This window comes from Sander lucioperca, chromosome 7, assembly GCF_008315115.2.
Source record: "Sander lucioperca isolate FBNREF2018 chromosome 7, SLUC_FBN_1.2, whole genome shotgun sequence".
Classification (NCBI taxonomy): domain Eukaryota; kingdom Metazoa; phylum Chordata; class Actinopteri; order Perciformes; family Percidae; genus Sander; species Sander lucioperca.
This window is the reverse complement of record NC_050179.1, coordinates 26,367,208-26,384,035: the sequence shown is the minus strand read 5'-3', so window position 1 is coordinate 26,384,035 and position 16,828 is coordinate 26,367,208. Positions and strand designations below refer to the sequence as shown.

Here is a 16,828-nt window from a genome sequence, read left to right as displayed (position 1 = left end):
ATCACAGATCACGTTCCTCAGGAACACCTTCAGCACACCGCGGGTCGCCTCATAGAACATACCGGAGATGCGCTTCACTCCGCCGCGGCAAGCCAGACGGAGGCGGATTTAGTGATCCAGTGGATGTTATTACGGAGCACTTTGGTTTCTACTAGTCATCCACAACGTTACTGCCATGGGTGTATTATAAGGTTACTGCTGCATCGCTTCCTGTTTTTCCCAACTACGTAGTGCCCAAGGCCTGAATCATAGAACGTGCGTGCGTTGATCGCCCGTCCAAAAAAATAGTGACGTTAAAAGGAATTTGCGTTAACTTGTTATTATCGCATTTATTTTGACAGCCCTACTGATAACCCTACTTTTTTTTATTAAAGCCCTCTGCACAGCACTCCTACTGTTCCTTCATTGAAATGAAGTCTCAAATGAGCAGTATTTGTCTTGGCTGCATAGAGACTATTCAAACCACAACTACATGTGCAATCACTGCTGCTGCTCTAGCACAGCTTCTAAATCTGTCACTTGGGGACCCAAATAAGATAAGTATTTGCATTGTAGCCACAGACTTGTTTACTGTGAGGCAGCAGTGGTTAGCACTGTCTAAGGTCCTGGGTTTCAACTCCAGTAAGGCCCACAGGTGCAGCAGCAGAATCATGTCATCCATCTTCGTCCGCTTATCCGGTAACGGGTCGCGGGGGTAGCAGCTCCAGCAGGGGACCCCAAACTTCCCTTTCCCGAGCCACATTAACCAACTCCGACTGGGGGATCCCGAGGCGTTCCCAGGCCAGGTTGGAGATATAATCCCTCCACCTAGTCCTGGGTCTTCCCCGAGGCCTCCTCCCAGCTGGACGTGCCTGGAACACCTCCCTAGGGAGGCGCCCAGGGGGCATCCTTACCAGATGCCCGAACCACCTCAACTGGCTCCTTTCGACGCGAAGGAGCAGCGGCTCTACTCCGAGCTCCTCACGGATGACTGAGCTTCTCACCCTATCTCTAAGGGAGACGCCAGCCACCCTCCTGAGGAAACCCATTTCGGCCGCTTGTACCCTGGATCTCGTTCTTTCGGTCATGACCCAGCTTTCATGACCATAGGTGAGGGTAGGAACGAAAACTGACCGGTAGATCGAGAGCTTTGCCTTCTGGCTCAGCTCTCTTTTCGTCACAACGGTGCGATAAATTGAATGTAATACCGCACCCGCTGCGCCGATTCTCCGACCAATCTCCTGCTCCATTGTCCCCTCACTCGCAAACAAGACCCCAAGGTACTTGAACTCCTTCACTTGGGGTAAGGACTCATTCCCTACCTGGAGAAAGCACTCCATCGGTTTCCTGCTGAGAACCATGGCCTCCGATTTAGAGGTGCTGATCCTCATCCCAGCCGCTTCACACTCGGCTGCGAACCGATCCAGTGAGTGCTGAAGGTCACAGGCCGATGATGCCATCAGGACCACATCATCCGCAAAAAGCAGCGATGAGATCCCCAGCTCACCGAACTGCAACCCCTCTCCACCCCGACTACGCCTCGATATCCTGTCCATAAATACTACAAACAGGATTGGTGACAAAGCGCAGCCCTGGCGGAGGCCAACCCTCACCTGAAACGAGTCCGACTTACTGCCGAGAACCCGGACACAGCTCTCGCTTTGGTCGTACAGAGATTGGATGGCCCTGAGAAGGGACCCCCTCACCCCATACTCCCGCAGCACCTCCCACAGTATCTCCCGGGGGACCCGGTCATACGCCTTCTCCAGATCCACAAAACACATGTAGACCGGTTGGGCATACTCCCAGGCTCCCTCCAGGATCCTTGCAAGAGTAAAGACCTGGTCCGTTGTTCCACGACCAGGACGGAATCCGCATTGTTCCTCTTCAACCTGAGGTTCGACTATCGACCGAACCCTCCTTTCCAGCACCTTGGAGTAGACTTTACCGGGGAGGCTGAGAAGTGTGATACCCCTGTAATTGGCACACACCCTCTGGTCCCCCTTTTTGAAAAGGGGAACCACCACCCCGGTCTGCCACTCCTTAGGCACCGTCCCCGACTTCCACGCAATGTTGAAGAGGCGTGTCAACCAAGACAACCCCTCCACACCCAGAGTTTTAAGCATTTCAGGACGGATCTCATCAATCCCTGGGGCTTTGCCACTGTGGAGTTGTTTAACTACCTCAGCAACTTCCACCAGGGAAATTGACGACAATCCCTCCATCCTCCAGCTCTGCCTCTACCATAGAGGGCGTATTAGTCGGATTTAGGAGTTCCTCAAAGTGCTCCTTCCACCGCCCTATTACCTCCTCAGTTGAGGTCAACAGCGTTCCATCCTTACTGTACACAGCTTGGATGTTTCCCCGCTTCCCCCTCCTGAGGTGGCGAACGGTTTTCCAGAAGCACCTTGGTGCCGACCGAAAGTCCTTCTCCATGTCTTCTCCGAACTTCTCCCACACCCGCTGCTTTGCCTCTTTCACGGCAGAGGCTGCAGCCCTTCGGGCCCTTCGGTACCTTGCAACTGCCTCCGGAGTCCCCTGGGATAACATATCCCAGAAAGACTCCTTCTTCAGTCGGACGGCTTCCCTGACCACCGGTGTCCACCACGGTGTTCGTGGGTTGCCGCCCCTTGAGGCACCTAAGACCCTAAGACCACAGCTCCCCGCCGCAGCTTCAGCAATGGAAACTTTGAACATTGTCCACTCGGGTTCAATGCCCCCAGCCTCCACAGGGATGCACGAAAAGCTCCGCCGGAGGTGTGAGTTGAAAGTCTGTCGGACAGGGGCCTCCTCCAGACGTTCCCAGTTCACCCGCACTACCCGTTTGGGTTTACCAGGTCTGTCCAGAGTCTTCCCCCACCCTCTGACCCAACTCACCACCAGATGGTGATCAGTTGACAGCTCTGCCCCTCTCTTCACCCGAGTGTCCAAAACATACGGCCTCAGATCAGATGAAACGATTATAAAATCGATCATTGACCTTTGGCCTAGGGTGCTCTGGTACCAAGTACACTTATGAGCATCCCTATGTTCGAACATGGTGTTCGTTATAGACAATCCATGACTAGCACAGAAGTCCAACAACAAACAACCACTCTGGTTTAGATCAGGGAGGCCGTTCCTCCCAATCACGCCTCTCCATGTGTCTCCATCATTGCCCACGTGCGCGTTGAAGTCCCCCAGCAGAACTATGGAGTCCCCCACTGGAGCCCCATGCAGGACTCCATTCAAGGTCTCCAAGAAGGCCGAATACTCCGAGCTCTTGTTTGGTGCATACGCACAAACAATAGTCAGAGTTTTCCCCCCCACAACCCGCAGGCGTAGGGAGGCGACCCTCTCGTCCACCGGGGTAAACTCCAACGTAGCGGCGCTCAGCCGGGGGCTTGTGAGTATCCCCACACCCGCCCGGCGCCTCACACCCTGGGCAACTCCGGAGAAGAAACGAGTCCAACCCCTATCCAGGAGTATGGTTCCAGAACCGAGACTGTGCGTAGAGGTAAGCCCCACCAGATCCAACTGGTAGCGCTCCACCTCCCGCACAAGTTCCGGTTCCTTCCCCCACAGAGAGGTGACGTTCCACGTCCCCAGAGCCAGCGTCTGCTGCCTGGGTCCGGTCCGTCGAGGCCCCTGACCTTCACTGCCACCCATGTGGCAGCGCACCCGACCCCAGCGGTTCCTCCCACAGGTGGTGGGCCCATGGGTTGGAGAGAGAGGTGCCACGTAGCTTTTTCGGGCTGTGCCCGACCGGGCTCCGTGGCAAACCCGGCCACCAGGCGCTCGCTGACGGGCCCTCCATCTGGGCCTGGCTCCAGACGGGGGCCCCGGGCTTCCTCCGGGCAGGGTCACATCATCTCTACCTCGTTTTTTCATAGGGTTTTTGAATCATGTCAAGCCAGTTAATCTATTTTAATTTCCAATTGCATGTTTCTAATTCAGAGCTAGCAATGCAAAAAAAAAAAACAGAAGTCATTTTATCCTTTAAAAAAAAAACCTGTCCATGGTTCAGTCTGTTTCAATGTATTTTTTCATGTTGGATTGCGTGACTACACTGCAGGGGTGGTGATGGCGCAGTGGATATGACACATGCCTTTGGTGTGGGAGATCCGGGTTCATCAACTAATGTGTCCCTGAGCAAGACACTTAACCCCTAGTTGCACCTGAGGCGTGCGACCTCTGATATATAGCAATTGTAAGTCGCTTTGGATAAAGCGTCAGCTAAATGACATGTAATGTAATGTAATTTTCAACAAGATGAGTTTGAAGCACAAAATCAGAGATCTCGCACATGTTGCTGACATCTGCAGGGCAGCAAGACTCAGGTTACATTACCCGTGAAGCTCAACATCATGTTCCCACTGGGGTCATTCATACCAAAAAAATTACAAATGTGTGACACCTCACAGGAGCTTCAGATCTACAAACGTTCAACAAATGGTAGATGTCCCTGCCTTGTATGTATCCAGTGGCATGTTGCCTGCCTAAATCTGGAGAGAGTGCAGTAGCTGGGTATCATTATGCTCCCATGGTGCTTTTTGTCCCTAATTGTATCTTGTCACCCTGTGGAGAACAAAAACACGAGCAAAATACACAAAGGATTGTACTCGTCTGTGTTGTGTGCCAGAATCCTTTTGTTTCTGTAAGGATATGGTTGCAGGCCATTTTCTTGTTTTATATTACAGGGAGTTCAAACAGGGGTGGAACATAGGAAGGAGTGACAGACAATGAGATGTGACAGCTGCAGCAGAAGTGTGGACCACATACTGGGGTAGTAGTTAGACTGGTGTGTGTGATGTGTGTGTGTGTGTGTGTGTGTGTGTGTGTGTGTGTGTGTGTGTGTGTGTGTGTGTGTGTGTGTGTGTGTGCGTGTGTGTGTGTGTGGGGGTAAGTGGGTGGGTAGGTTGTAGGCTGCACAGATCGGCTGTTGCTCTGCCTCAGTATTCCTGTTCCTTTAGATAATAAGAGAACCTGCGACTGCAGTCTGTGTAAGAACACACTCCTGTTACCGACATACTTACACACACACATGCACACGCACACACACACACACACAGGCTGCAGGCCAGTGCAGTTTGTGCGTGTCCCAGTGTGTAAGCGACCCTGTCTGTATGTGTGATAATGATTCTCTAATGAGCGCTGCTGTTAGCACATTAAAGAGACAGGCTTCAGAGCCCTCCCTCTGTGTGTGTGTGTGTGTGTGTGTGTGTGTGTGTGTGTGTGTGTGTGTGTGTGTTTGTGTGTGTGTGTGTGTGTGGGGGTAAGTGGGTGGGTAGGTTGTAGGCTGCACAGATCCGGCCGCTCTGCCTCAGTATTCCTGTTCCTTTAGATATCAAGAGAACCTGCAACTGCAGACTTTGTAAGAACACACTCCTGTTACCGACATACTCACACACACACACACACAGCAGGCCAATGCAGTTTGTGCATGTCCCAGTGTGTAAGCGACCCTGTCTGTATGTGTGATAATGATTCTCTAATGAGCGCTGCTGTTAGCACATTAAAGAGATAGGCTTCAGAGCCCTCCCTGTGTGTGTGTGTGTGTGTGTGTGTGTGTGTGTGTGTCTGTGTGTGTCTTTGCTATAAATGGTCAGTTCCTTGGCATAAGTGAAGTCGCAGTTGTATTGGATGATCAATATCAGTATGTTTTACAATGATTGGCTTATTCACACTTACAGACATGTGGCTAGTAACATCCAATCATATTCATGGAGGTTTGTAGCGCAGTAATTATAACCCAACACTTTCACGGTTTACTCTATAGATCCCGCTCATGCCTACGCTGTGTGCTGCTGCAGCTCCCATCACCTCCCCAACCTCCTTACGTGGTAGTTCATGTTGTTGATTTAACTAAGATTTATTGTTCATGTATTGTATGCGTTGGGGGATTAGCTCTCTTTTTGCCTTTTCCGCCAAATCTAACTGTATAACCATTTTGCCATAAATGGTCAATTCCTTGGCGTAAGTGTCTTGACTGAATTATGAAACCAACCAATTTTTAAGTTTTTGAGGTGATTCTCAGCTCAGCTCAGTCTATAAAAACTACTTTCCTACTTTTACTACTTTTTTTTTTATAAACTCAAGATTGTTGTGTAGCCGGCCTGGCCTGACACTCCTCTAATTTGACTCTGCGTAGTAATGGACGACAGACATCTTCTGCTTTGCCAATTGGACAGGGAGTTTATTATGCATACCTGTGTACAACACACATTACATCAGTACAGCGACTCAGGGTTCCCACACGCACACCTCTCCTCAGCATAGCGTACTGCTACTGAGTAACACGTGCAGTGTTCTTATTAAAATAATATAACAAAATGCATTTCAATGTGATCGTATAGTCAAAATCTCATTTTAAAATCAAAACAATTTCCCCACATACCAACGGCAATTTTTATATTTCATTAATAAATGTAAAATATAAACATGAACAAACAAAAAACTACACGTATAAAAATAACATTTGTGTCACAAAAAAACACGGGGAGTTCTCACATACCTGTGTACAACACACATTACATCAGTACAGCGACTCAGGGTTCCCACACGCACACCTTTAAATGGGAGGGAGAAAAGAGCCAGCGCATAAGAATCCACACGTGTGCTCTTCATTAAGCTAGCCTGAGAGAAGTGAGCTAGCATCTCACACATAAAGTGCTGTACACAATAAAACTGTATGTACACATTCAAACAAATATCACCATGACAAAGAACAAAGCTAGTGACAGTTAAAGTATAGTAAGAACTTCTACTTAGCGGTTTTAACATGTTTTAAGTCGCTTTGAACCAGAGCGCTCGGATTGTCTTACCTCTCCTCAGCATAGCGTACTGCTACTGAGGAGAATAGCTCGACAACACAGGAAGTGACATCACTAACAGGTCAACGGACACACCGCCAGAATACAATTAACAAAATAAAAGCTCCCCAAAACAAAAATACATACTAAACCAGATTTTTTACAGAAAAATAACAAAATATCAACAAAGATGGATTTTTGGTGAAATATAACAAATATTAAGAACACATCGGTTACAGTTGTACCTGTCAGAATCCTGTCTGAGTAACTTAGTAACTTGCTCAGGACAGCATATGTTACCACGGTGATTTCCCCAGGATAAAAGAGTCTGTTTCGTGATACTGGAAAACCCAAGCTAAGCCCAAAAATAGCTGGCTAACCCACTAATCTCACCCCGTAGTACAGGCCTCTTGTGTTTTGGTTTTCCCAGTTTGTTTTGACTGTTTGCATTGAATGGAACCTGATTTGTTTCATCATTGTGTTAATGCTCCAAAAATTGTCACAAAAGTGTGTGCGTGCATGCGTGTGCGCGCGCGTGCGTGCACGTGTGTGTGTGCGTGCGTGCACGTGTGTAGGTGTGTCTGTCTGTTTGTATTTATTTGTGTATGCGCAGTAAGATGGTAGGATGTATTTTATGCATTACGACTAGATTGCACAGCTTTGTAGAATTTTCACCTCAAATTGGTTGATGTGTTTGTCATTAATATTGTTAGATGTTTCATATCTAATTATAATAAAAATAAAAAACCAAAGTAGCTTGTCTAAACATGTAACCTCACTGAAAATGTTTCATGTCTAATGATTGTCCTCCACAGCAGCTGTATTTTGAGTTTATTGTGTGAGTTTAGATGGTTTTGTCACCTAAATGTCTTTGGTGTGTGTATATACACTCAACAAAATTATAAACGCAACACTTTTGTTTTTGCCCCCATTTTTTATGAGCTGAACTCAAAGATCTAAGACTTTTTCTATGTACACAAAAGAACTATTTCTCTAAAATCTGTCTCTAAATCTGTGTTAGTGAGCACTTCTCCTTTGCTGAGATAATCCATCCACCTCACAGGTGTGGCATATCAAGATGCTGATTAGACAGCATGATTACTGCACAGGTGTGACTTAGGCTGGCCACAATAAAAGGCCACTCTAAAATGTGCAGTTTTACTGTATTGGGATGGTCCGGGGGGGTTCAAAAAAAAAAAAAAAAAAAAAAGTTGCAGGCCTCTCTAAAATGTGCAGTTTTATCACACAGCACAATGCCACAGATGTCGCAAGTTTTGAGGGAACGTGCAATTGGCATGCTGACTGCAGGAATGTCCACCAGAGCTGTTGCCCGTGAATTCAATGTTCATTTCTCTACCATAAGCCGTCTCCAAAAGCGTTTCAGAGAATTTGGCAGTACATCCAACTGGCCTCACAACCGTAGACCACATGTAACCACACCAGCCCAGGACCTCAATATCCAGCATCTTCACCTCCAAGATCGTCTGAGACCAGCCACCCGGACAGCTGCTGCAACAATCGGTTTGCTTAACCAAAGAATTTCTGCACAAACTGTCAGAAACCGTCTCAGGGAAGCTCATCTGCATGCTCGTCGTCCTCATCGGGGTCTCGACCTGACTGCAGTTCGTCGTCGTAACCGACTTCAGTGGGCAAATGCTCACATTCGATGGCATCTGGTAGAGGTCGACCAATTCATCGGTTTTGCCGATTAATCGGCACAGATAGTTGATTGGTGGAACTATCGTTATCGGCAAAAATTTCCTGGTTGCGTCCGTTGCTGAAGCGGCTGAGAAGCACGCGCTGTCATTCATTACACAGTACGCAAGAGCTGAGAAGAGTCTGCTGGCATCATGCATTGCAGAGGCAAAATAAAAACTATCACTGATGCCTCGTGTTGTTTATTTTCGACACGTGTTACTGTGCGGAGAGCACATGCTGTGCGGAGAAGGCTGACATCAGATGCGCGTTTAAAGCATTGACAGCAAAAAGGTATGTATACAGTACATTTTGTCATATCATTATAAAGTTATTAACTTGTTGAATAGACAATGACATTAGTAGAGAAAGAACAGCACAACAGTATGTTTGCTTTTGAGGCTGAGATGACGCTAAACATTAGTAGTAGGCTAACTTACCTCAAGCGGTTAAAACACTGACAAAAATAAACGCAAGTCCGACCCAAATGTCAGAATCAGAACCCTAAAGGATCGTCCACGATCCCAAACGGCACCTCTGATTCATATTTAGATAATTTAATAACAGTTAAACGTAGAGACTTACCGATTGCTGCAGCTAAAAGCTAACGAGTTAGCCGTCACGGGGGTGTCTTTGGTGTCTTTCTAGCCTTTACAGGTGATTTTCTATCCAGCCTGGAACTTGGGCCTTTTTTCGGGGTTGTTGAGCATTAAATCCAAACTGTTACATCCAAGATTTATCCACTTGATGTCCATAATTCATCACGTTTTCAGTCATTTCTGCCACTAACTCCGTACTACCCATAGACAGTAGGTGCTACCGACAAGGGAATCTCCCATGATGCCTTTGTTTATGTTTTCAACCAATGGGAAGGCAGGTCCATCACATATTACGCCTTATATGGGCATCCAAGCGAGCACAAAGAGAATAAAGTGGGAAAGATAGATCCCTCCAGGTCAGAGATCGTCTGTTACCGTTCTAAACCGTTCTACAGAGAAGAATGGCGTCACTGTTTTGAGATTTGGCATACATTTGGGCCATACATTTTTTTTGAAGAAATGTAAATAGTTTGTCCTTTATATGAATTATAATGCTCATTATGTTTATTTTTGCACTGGAAGACTCCAAATATGTAGGAGAACTGTTTTAGACAACACACATGCTTGTGTAGCATTTCTGTACAGTTAAACAGTTACATGTTGAGTTTAACTGTTTTTATTTGTTATTTATTACTTTTTGTTTCAGTTTGAATGAATGTCTTTTATTGACTTCAATATTTATTTATATTTATTTCATTTAGCATGTTTTCATGGTTGAATACAGTTTTTTTATTTTTATAATAAAGTTCAGCACTGTTTTACTTGGAGTGTCATGTTTGTTTTTATCCCGTATCAATTCTAAATACTATTGGTCGATTCATCGGTTATCGGCAAATACGGCCCAACCTAGCTATCTGTATCGGTAAAATCCACTATCGGTCGACCTCTAGCGTCTGGCACTTTGGAGAGGTGTTCTCTTCACGGATGAATCCCGGTTTACACTGTACAGGGCAGATGGCAGAGGGTGTATGGCTTCATGTGGGTGAGAGGTTTGCTGATGTCAATGATAATGCACAGCCCCATGTTGCAAGGATCTGTACACAATTCCTGGAAGCTGAAAACATCCCAGTTCTTGCATGGCCAGCATACTTACCGGACATGTCACCCATTGAGCATGTTTGGGATGCTCTGGATCGGCGTATACGACAGCGTGTTCCAGGTCCTGCCAATATCCAGCAACTTCTTTTTCTTTTTTTTTTTTACTGACTGGTTTTCAGACCCCCCCAATACAGTAAAACTGCACATTTTAGAGAGGCCTTTTATTGTGGCCAGTTTTTGGCTCTTTTCTAACGCCACAGTTTATTTGCTTTTTTTTAATCATTGGTGTATGTTTGTTTTTTATAAATAAGAATAATAAGAGACAGGATGAGTGCCATTTGTCTGCACAGTCCATCTCCAGACCTATTTTCCACTTTATACACACCAAAAATCCAACAAGAAACTTCAACATGTATGGATTCCAACTGCTACAGGACCTGACGCTTTCCCTTCTGATTCACTGCAAATTATTCACCATTTGTTGATCATCTATTCCCCTTGTTCATTTGTGGATTCTTTTGATTCTTTTTGTTTTCTTCCACCATTTTTTTCCAGGGACAGATGGCATGCTCTGTTATATGAATGGAGTCCAACTTGCTGCGATGCAGAAAAGCTTTCATTCTGTTTTCTATTTTTCTCTGTCGTGCAGTGTCGTCCAGCTCTCTGTCTCCCTCTTCTTAAATTATTTCCTGTCTCCTTTTCACTGTCACACCTAACAGTCTCTGAAATGTCCTTTTTTTTTTCCATTTCTCCCTGGTCTCGGTCTTTGTTCTAGCCCTCCTTGTCCGCCTCCACAACATTATGTCACTTTGCTTAGCATTATTGACAGCATAATCATAATGATTGTAACCGATTGTCTCAGTCTTCGTTCTTGATGCAGATTTATTTTCAAGTGACTTTGGAAGAAATTCAAGATTTAGCAGTGACATCACAACAAAACGGGATTTCTCATTTCCCTTGTTTTGTTTCCCCTCATTTCTCTCTCTATAATTTCCCTTCCACCATCCCTCTTCCCCTCTGCAGCAGTACTTCACTCTCCTCATTATAACGGACGGTGTCATCAGCGATATGGACGAGACGCGTGATGCCATCGTACAGGCATCTAAGCTACCCATGTCTATCATCATTATTGGTGTGGGCAACGCAGACTTCGCTGCCATGGAGTTCTTAGATGGAGACGCCAGCGTTTTAAGGTCCAACACAGGAGAGGAGGCTGTTCGGGACATTGTGCAATTCGTCCCTTTCAGGGATTTCCGAAATGTGAGTATTGGTCTCAGAAAACTAGCGGGATGACATGGAACCTGCATGCAACCTGCATGCACTCAAAGAAAAGGAATAGAGATCTGCTTCAAGTTGTACGTTGACTGTAACAGGACAATTAAGAATGTAGATTGGTATCAAGTACGTTAAGTCGTTGACTTCCAAATGTTGTTCCTAAAAACTAGCAGCTACAAAAATCCGATGAATAAACTAAAGTATGACTGTGGCAAATTAAAATTGAAAATATTAAAAACGATAAAATAAAGTAAAAATGGAGAAGAGCCTAGCAGTCTGTTAAAAGGCTGCACAGGTTCTTAAAATCAGGGGTGAGCAGAGTTAAAAAAAACACAAACCAAGGTTAAAACTTTACAGTAAATGTATTCATATACGGTATATTTATAGTTCTGGCGACATCCCATGTCCTGCCAACGGCTGCAGCCTGGGATTAAGAGACAAGGACGCTGCTTCAGTTATAAAAAAAAACAGCATGGGTAAAAAGGTTTAATTAAAAAGGAGGGATCTGCTGAAAAGTGAAGAGAGGGTACTTAGCTTGAAGAGGGTTGTATCGCAATGACACCCCTCTGCTGTTCCATGTCGCTTCCCCTACTCTTGCCTGCGGCGCTCCTTCCAATGCCGCTACACTCTTCCCAGCTTGTCCGATTGTCCTCAAAGCACTCGCCCAGGGAACTCCACCGGCCAGTAATCTCAGATGCTGACTGCCGTGAGTCGAGGAGCCGGGGATGCAATTTAAGAAAAGTGAGATGCACCTTGTGTCTCTGTGCTTTTCCTCCTGCCGCCAAGGTGTCAGCTCTGGCTGCCCCCCTCCCCGCCCATAGGAACGTTTCAGGGGGAGAAGCCAGCGCTGACCACACGCACCTTAGTCTATATCAACGAAGTTTCATTTCTGGGATTGTTCAGGTGCCGCCGGACATTTTGCCGGATGTCCGTCACCTTCAGCTTTCTTTGTGTTTTGTCATATGGCATTTTAAACTCCGGTGGATTTCTGAGGACTATGGTTAACTTCTCCTCAGATCTCTGCAGGGTAAATCCAGACAGCTAGCTAGACTAAAACAACCTTTGAACGTACACGTTCCACCGAACAAGTTCCTTCCCGAGGCTATTTTCAAAGCCCGTCGGAAAAGCCTTTTCACTCCCTATTTAGCCCCATTGTATCGAATTTGGTTGCAGTTCCACCAGAGTTCCACTGGGGGTGATCGCAGGCGAGTGCAAAATGAATGGGACTCTATGAATTTGTCTCTTTTGCCTGATTGCCATTGAGAAATCTCAGATTTGATTGTAGTTTTTGCAATTTCAACATGGATTATAGGTCGAAAGTTGAATGTACAAGTACTTATGTCCTTTCGATTTCTTACAGGTTGAGTCGTTGTTGCCCATAACACGCTAGCATTCTGCTAATGAATGCTGATTGGTCAGTGAAGGACTGATTACGACCAGAGATCCCGCTTGACAGCATCCGAAGCGGAACCAGAATGTCAGAGTGAATATTTCGGCGTGGTCTTTAAAACATTAGCAAACCTCTTTCTGGCACATGTATTGACAGGGAGAGCCTAACCTGTCAGCTGTGTTATCGATGCCTCGAGAGAACAAAGGAAGTGACTCAGAGCTTGCCGTAAAGCAGTATCTCTGGCCTTACGATGTGTATGACGTCATTGACATTTTAAAAGGCTTTTTAGAACAAAAAAGCCACTTCTAAAAGTCTAACACCCAGCAGTGTGTATTTTCTTTGCCTCCCCCTTTCGATTGCAACATTCAAATTACTAGACAAAATATTATATCCTAAGAAAAGTGGATTTTGAAGGGTATAGCTCCATAGAGTCCCATTCATTCTGCACTCGGCCCATGAGCGCCCTATAGTGGAACCAGAGTGGAACTGCAACCAGTTCAGAAGCCGGAAGTATCGAGAGAGTGGAACTTCTTCCCTTATTAGAAATTCTTTGCTATTTTGCAGCGGCACTGTTGCTCAGTCATGTGCTTAGCGCTGCCCATGACGATTGTGATTGGTTTAAAGAAATGCCAATAAACCACAGCACGTTTTTTTCTTCCATCCTGGAATGCTGTGTGGACTCGCCAGACCCTCCTCCGCAGCGCTGTGGAGGAAGGTCTAGCAATGCGAGAATACACGCACCTGGTCCTCGGACCACGGGCAGGCGTGGTGCTGCTTCCCGGGTCCCTCGTCCCCCGTCAGAGCTCCACGCCACCGGGTTCTTCTCCTTCTGTTTCTCCTGTTGTCTCTCTCCTCGTGCTCTGGTTCTCTCTTGTCGCTGAGCTCCACACCTGCTACTAAATGGTCCTGTGTGTACACCTGCTGCTCGTTGAGTTAATTACTGGCTGCCATGGTGGGTGTGCAGTTTAAGGGTAATAGGAAAAAAAGCTATACTGTTGAAAAACTACACAATAAAAACAACCAACTTAAAACATGCAAATAAAACCATGCAAAATAAAATAGCACACGTCATGCAATTAAAAACACTTTTGCCCTGTGAGTGAGTATTTCAAAAACTTCACTCTAGTGAAGTACTTGACTATGTTAATTTACAGCTGTGGAATGTCCTCAGTGGAACTGTGTTGAAACATGAATAGTTAGAACAAAATATGTCTCTTTACATAGATGCGAGTTTCTGGTGAGTCATCCACAAAGTTTAACAGCCAAACAGCTCCCAGGTGAAGTTTGACGTCTTTCAGTCACCATTTGCCGAGATGCCACTTGAGCTAACGTTTCGACTTGCTGATGTGATTTTCAGTGGCACTTTGACTCCATCTCAGTTCTGCGGTAGAGGCTTTACCTATGACATGATGTCATTCTGTCTGAATGTGAATGTGCTATTCACTCAGACTGTAGCTGCTCACACACAACACACATACAGGCTCTGCTTGATGAAGAGAGAGCTGCCTGGTTGTCTCAGACTCGACAGAGACACTGGGACCGTGTGTGTTGATGAGCATACATACAGCTCATGTAAACAGGTTTGACGTGAGTATCCATACACGCAGGACTGCATTTTTGTTTCATGATTATATATTCTTATATATTTTGTGTGTGTGTGTGTGTGTGTGTGTGTGGGCTGGAGGTGGGCAAGCTGACTTCCTCTGTGGTGGGAGGAACACAGCGTTTGCTGGCTTCGTTCCAGTTTATTGGTGGGAGGGTGAGAGACAGCAACAGACATAATAAAGAGGAAGATGGAAAAATTATTATTATTATAACCTTTATTCATTCAGGGAGGGCCATTGAGAGCAAGCTCTCTTTTCCAATCTAAAAAAAAAATGACAGTACAAATAAATAATCTGATCATAAAACAATACCCAAATTACAATATGTTGTGCAAATACATCTACTGATGCTACTGGACACATCTTCAGTGATGATTCACATATTCAGTGATGTTCCTGGAATCATTGGGTGTTTCAGGTCTTTCAACATCATACACCTTCATCCAGGCGACCCAGCTGAGGCTGATCAGACCCCAGCTTGTGTCCAGTTGGCGAATCTAGCTACTTTGCCCCCCATGGATCTCCTCTCTTGAGCCATAGCTATCTTGAGGCTTTCTCTCCCGCTTCGGTGGCATTATGGATGGCTCAAACTTCATGTGTTCCTTTCATTGGATATAAAAGGGCCTGAAAAAAAGACCAACAGTACACAAGCATATGCGGAAAGGAGTGACCATAAACATCCCACAACCATATGCAACCATCAGCATGCACTGGTGCACTGGACACGCAGATTAGAGCTTAGATCGGCCCAAAAAATCAAGCCCGAACCGGCCCGGCCCGAAACATTAACTGTAATTATGAGCCCGAGCCCGATTTAAACCCGACAATTTTTTAATACGTGGGCCTTTATAATTGACGTTCTCAACTACAATTCAGAGTTGTTTGAACTGCAGAAATCTGTTTAGAATAATACAACAAGGACGAAGCATGTAAACTGCGCTGTTTGTTTAGAATGGAACGGATCGCAAGTGGATCCGAGTGAAGAAACGTAAAAAAAAAAAAAAAGAAACAATGATGAACAACATATTGTTGTCACTGCCCACGACTTGTTTAAACTGCTTCCATACCTCCGACTTTCCTCCACACTTGCTCAAAGTTAATTCTCCTGTTTTTCTTTTTTTCTTTACATCTTCAAGCTCCCGGTGTGATGCGTGCGAGAGGAGACTCCGCGCATGACACGTGCTGCATTTTGTAACTGCAGCCTAACTTTTGTACACATTTGTTACTTTTATATAGCCTATATATATATATATATATATATATATATATATATATATATATATATATATGTATAATATTTCTGATTATGGCATAGCTATCTCCCCACCCAAATAGGATAATAAAGTAATGGATAAAAAAAAAAAAAAATTGCTTGATCAAGGGTCCGGCCCAGGCGCGGTCCGGGCCGGATGATGCCGAGGATGTGCTCTCTAACGCAGATACCAGGGCTAGTGTGGAAATAAGACCACAATCACTAGTAATCTTACCTTTTTTCATCCTTCGTTTTGCTCCGTGTTTTTGTAGAAATAAATGTGCTCTCTTGCTCCCTTTCTCTCTCAGGCACCCAAGGAGACGCTCGCCAAGTCGGTCCTGGCCGAGCTGCCTCAGCAGGTCACCCAGTACTTTAAACAGCGGAATCTACCGCCCACCAACACAACGCCGAAGTGAGACGGCCAAAGACGAGAGCCCACACGCTGTACAATAGCTCATCAAAGCCTCTCTTCCCGTTTACGGCAAACAAGACAGAAGGAAAGTGTTTATATCAGCTGTGAACAAACATGAGTTGTGGACAACAACCAAAAAAAAATCAAATATTGAAGATATCCCTGCCATTATATTTGCAAAGCTGTTACTGGTTAGAGAATGTTTTGTCAGTATCCAGTGTGAATCCATCAGAAGTGATTTTTTCTCTGTTTCTTAAAGCTTGAGAACCATAATAATGATGTGTAAAGAACCTTGCATGTCTACAGTGATGGCAGGTGCCTGACAATGATATGGATCTATATGAATACGCAGGTAAAACACTGGCCTTTTATTTTATTTTTTTAGAGAAAATATCCAGATTTATCAGGATGTAGCTTTTTTGTTGCTTTTTGCATGTGTGTCTTGTGATTGATACCATGTGATGGATACAACTCCCTGGTGTTAAGTCCCTTCTAAGCTGAAATACTGTAGATTAGATGAAGGCTGTTTGCTTTTGTGCTCATGTGTGGCAGACTGAGGCTCAGACTGAGCCTGAACAGAGCACTATTTCTTCACCCCTGCTACGGCGTCAGGGTGGGAGGGTTTTAATGTTAACGTTTGAATCACCGGCCATCTCAGAGGTGGGTTTTAATACTCCACTCTGCTGATTTGATTCAAGAGAACAGAACCAGAGGAGGGTGAGGCCTTAGTGGCAGCTGTAGCACTAACCCAAGATAGATGTGGGATACTGTGTGTGAACTGTATTAGGCTGTT

The 16,828-nt window shown here is 45.5% G+C and overlaps 1 protein-coding gene across 2 annotated transcripts in view; it reads left to right on the top strand.

The window, feature by feature from the left end:
* The window catches only part of cpne2 (copine II), a 73,143-nt gene extending 56,725 nt beyond the window's left edge, over positions 1-16,418 (top strand). For both annotated transcript variants that reach the window (XM_031294839.2, XM_036003378.1), the window contains 2 exons: positions 11,126-11,362; positions 15,932-16,418. In XM_031294839.2, the coding sequence (XP_031150699.1) occupies positions 11,126-11,362; positions 15,932-16,039 (345 nt within the window). In that variant the 3' untranslated portion in view covers positions 16,040-16,418. The remainder of the gene's footprint in view (positions 1-11,125; positions 11,363-15,931) is intronic.
* Positions 16,419-16,828: the final 410 nt, after the last annotated feature.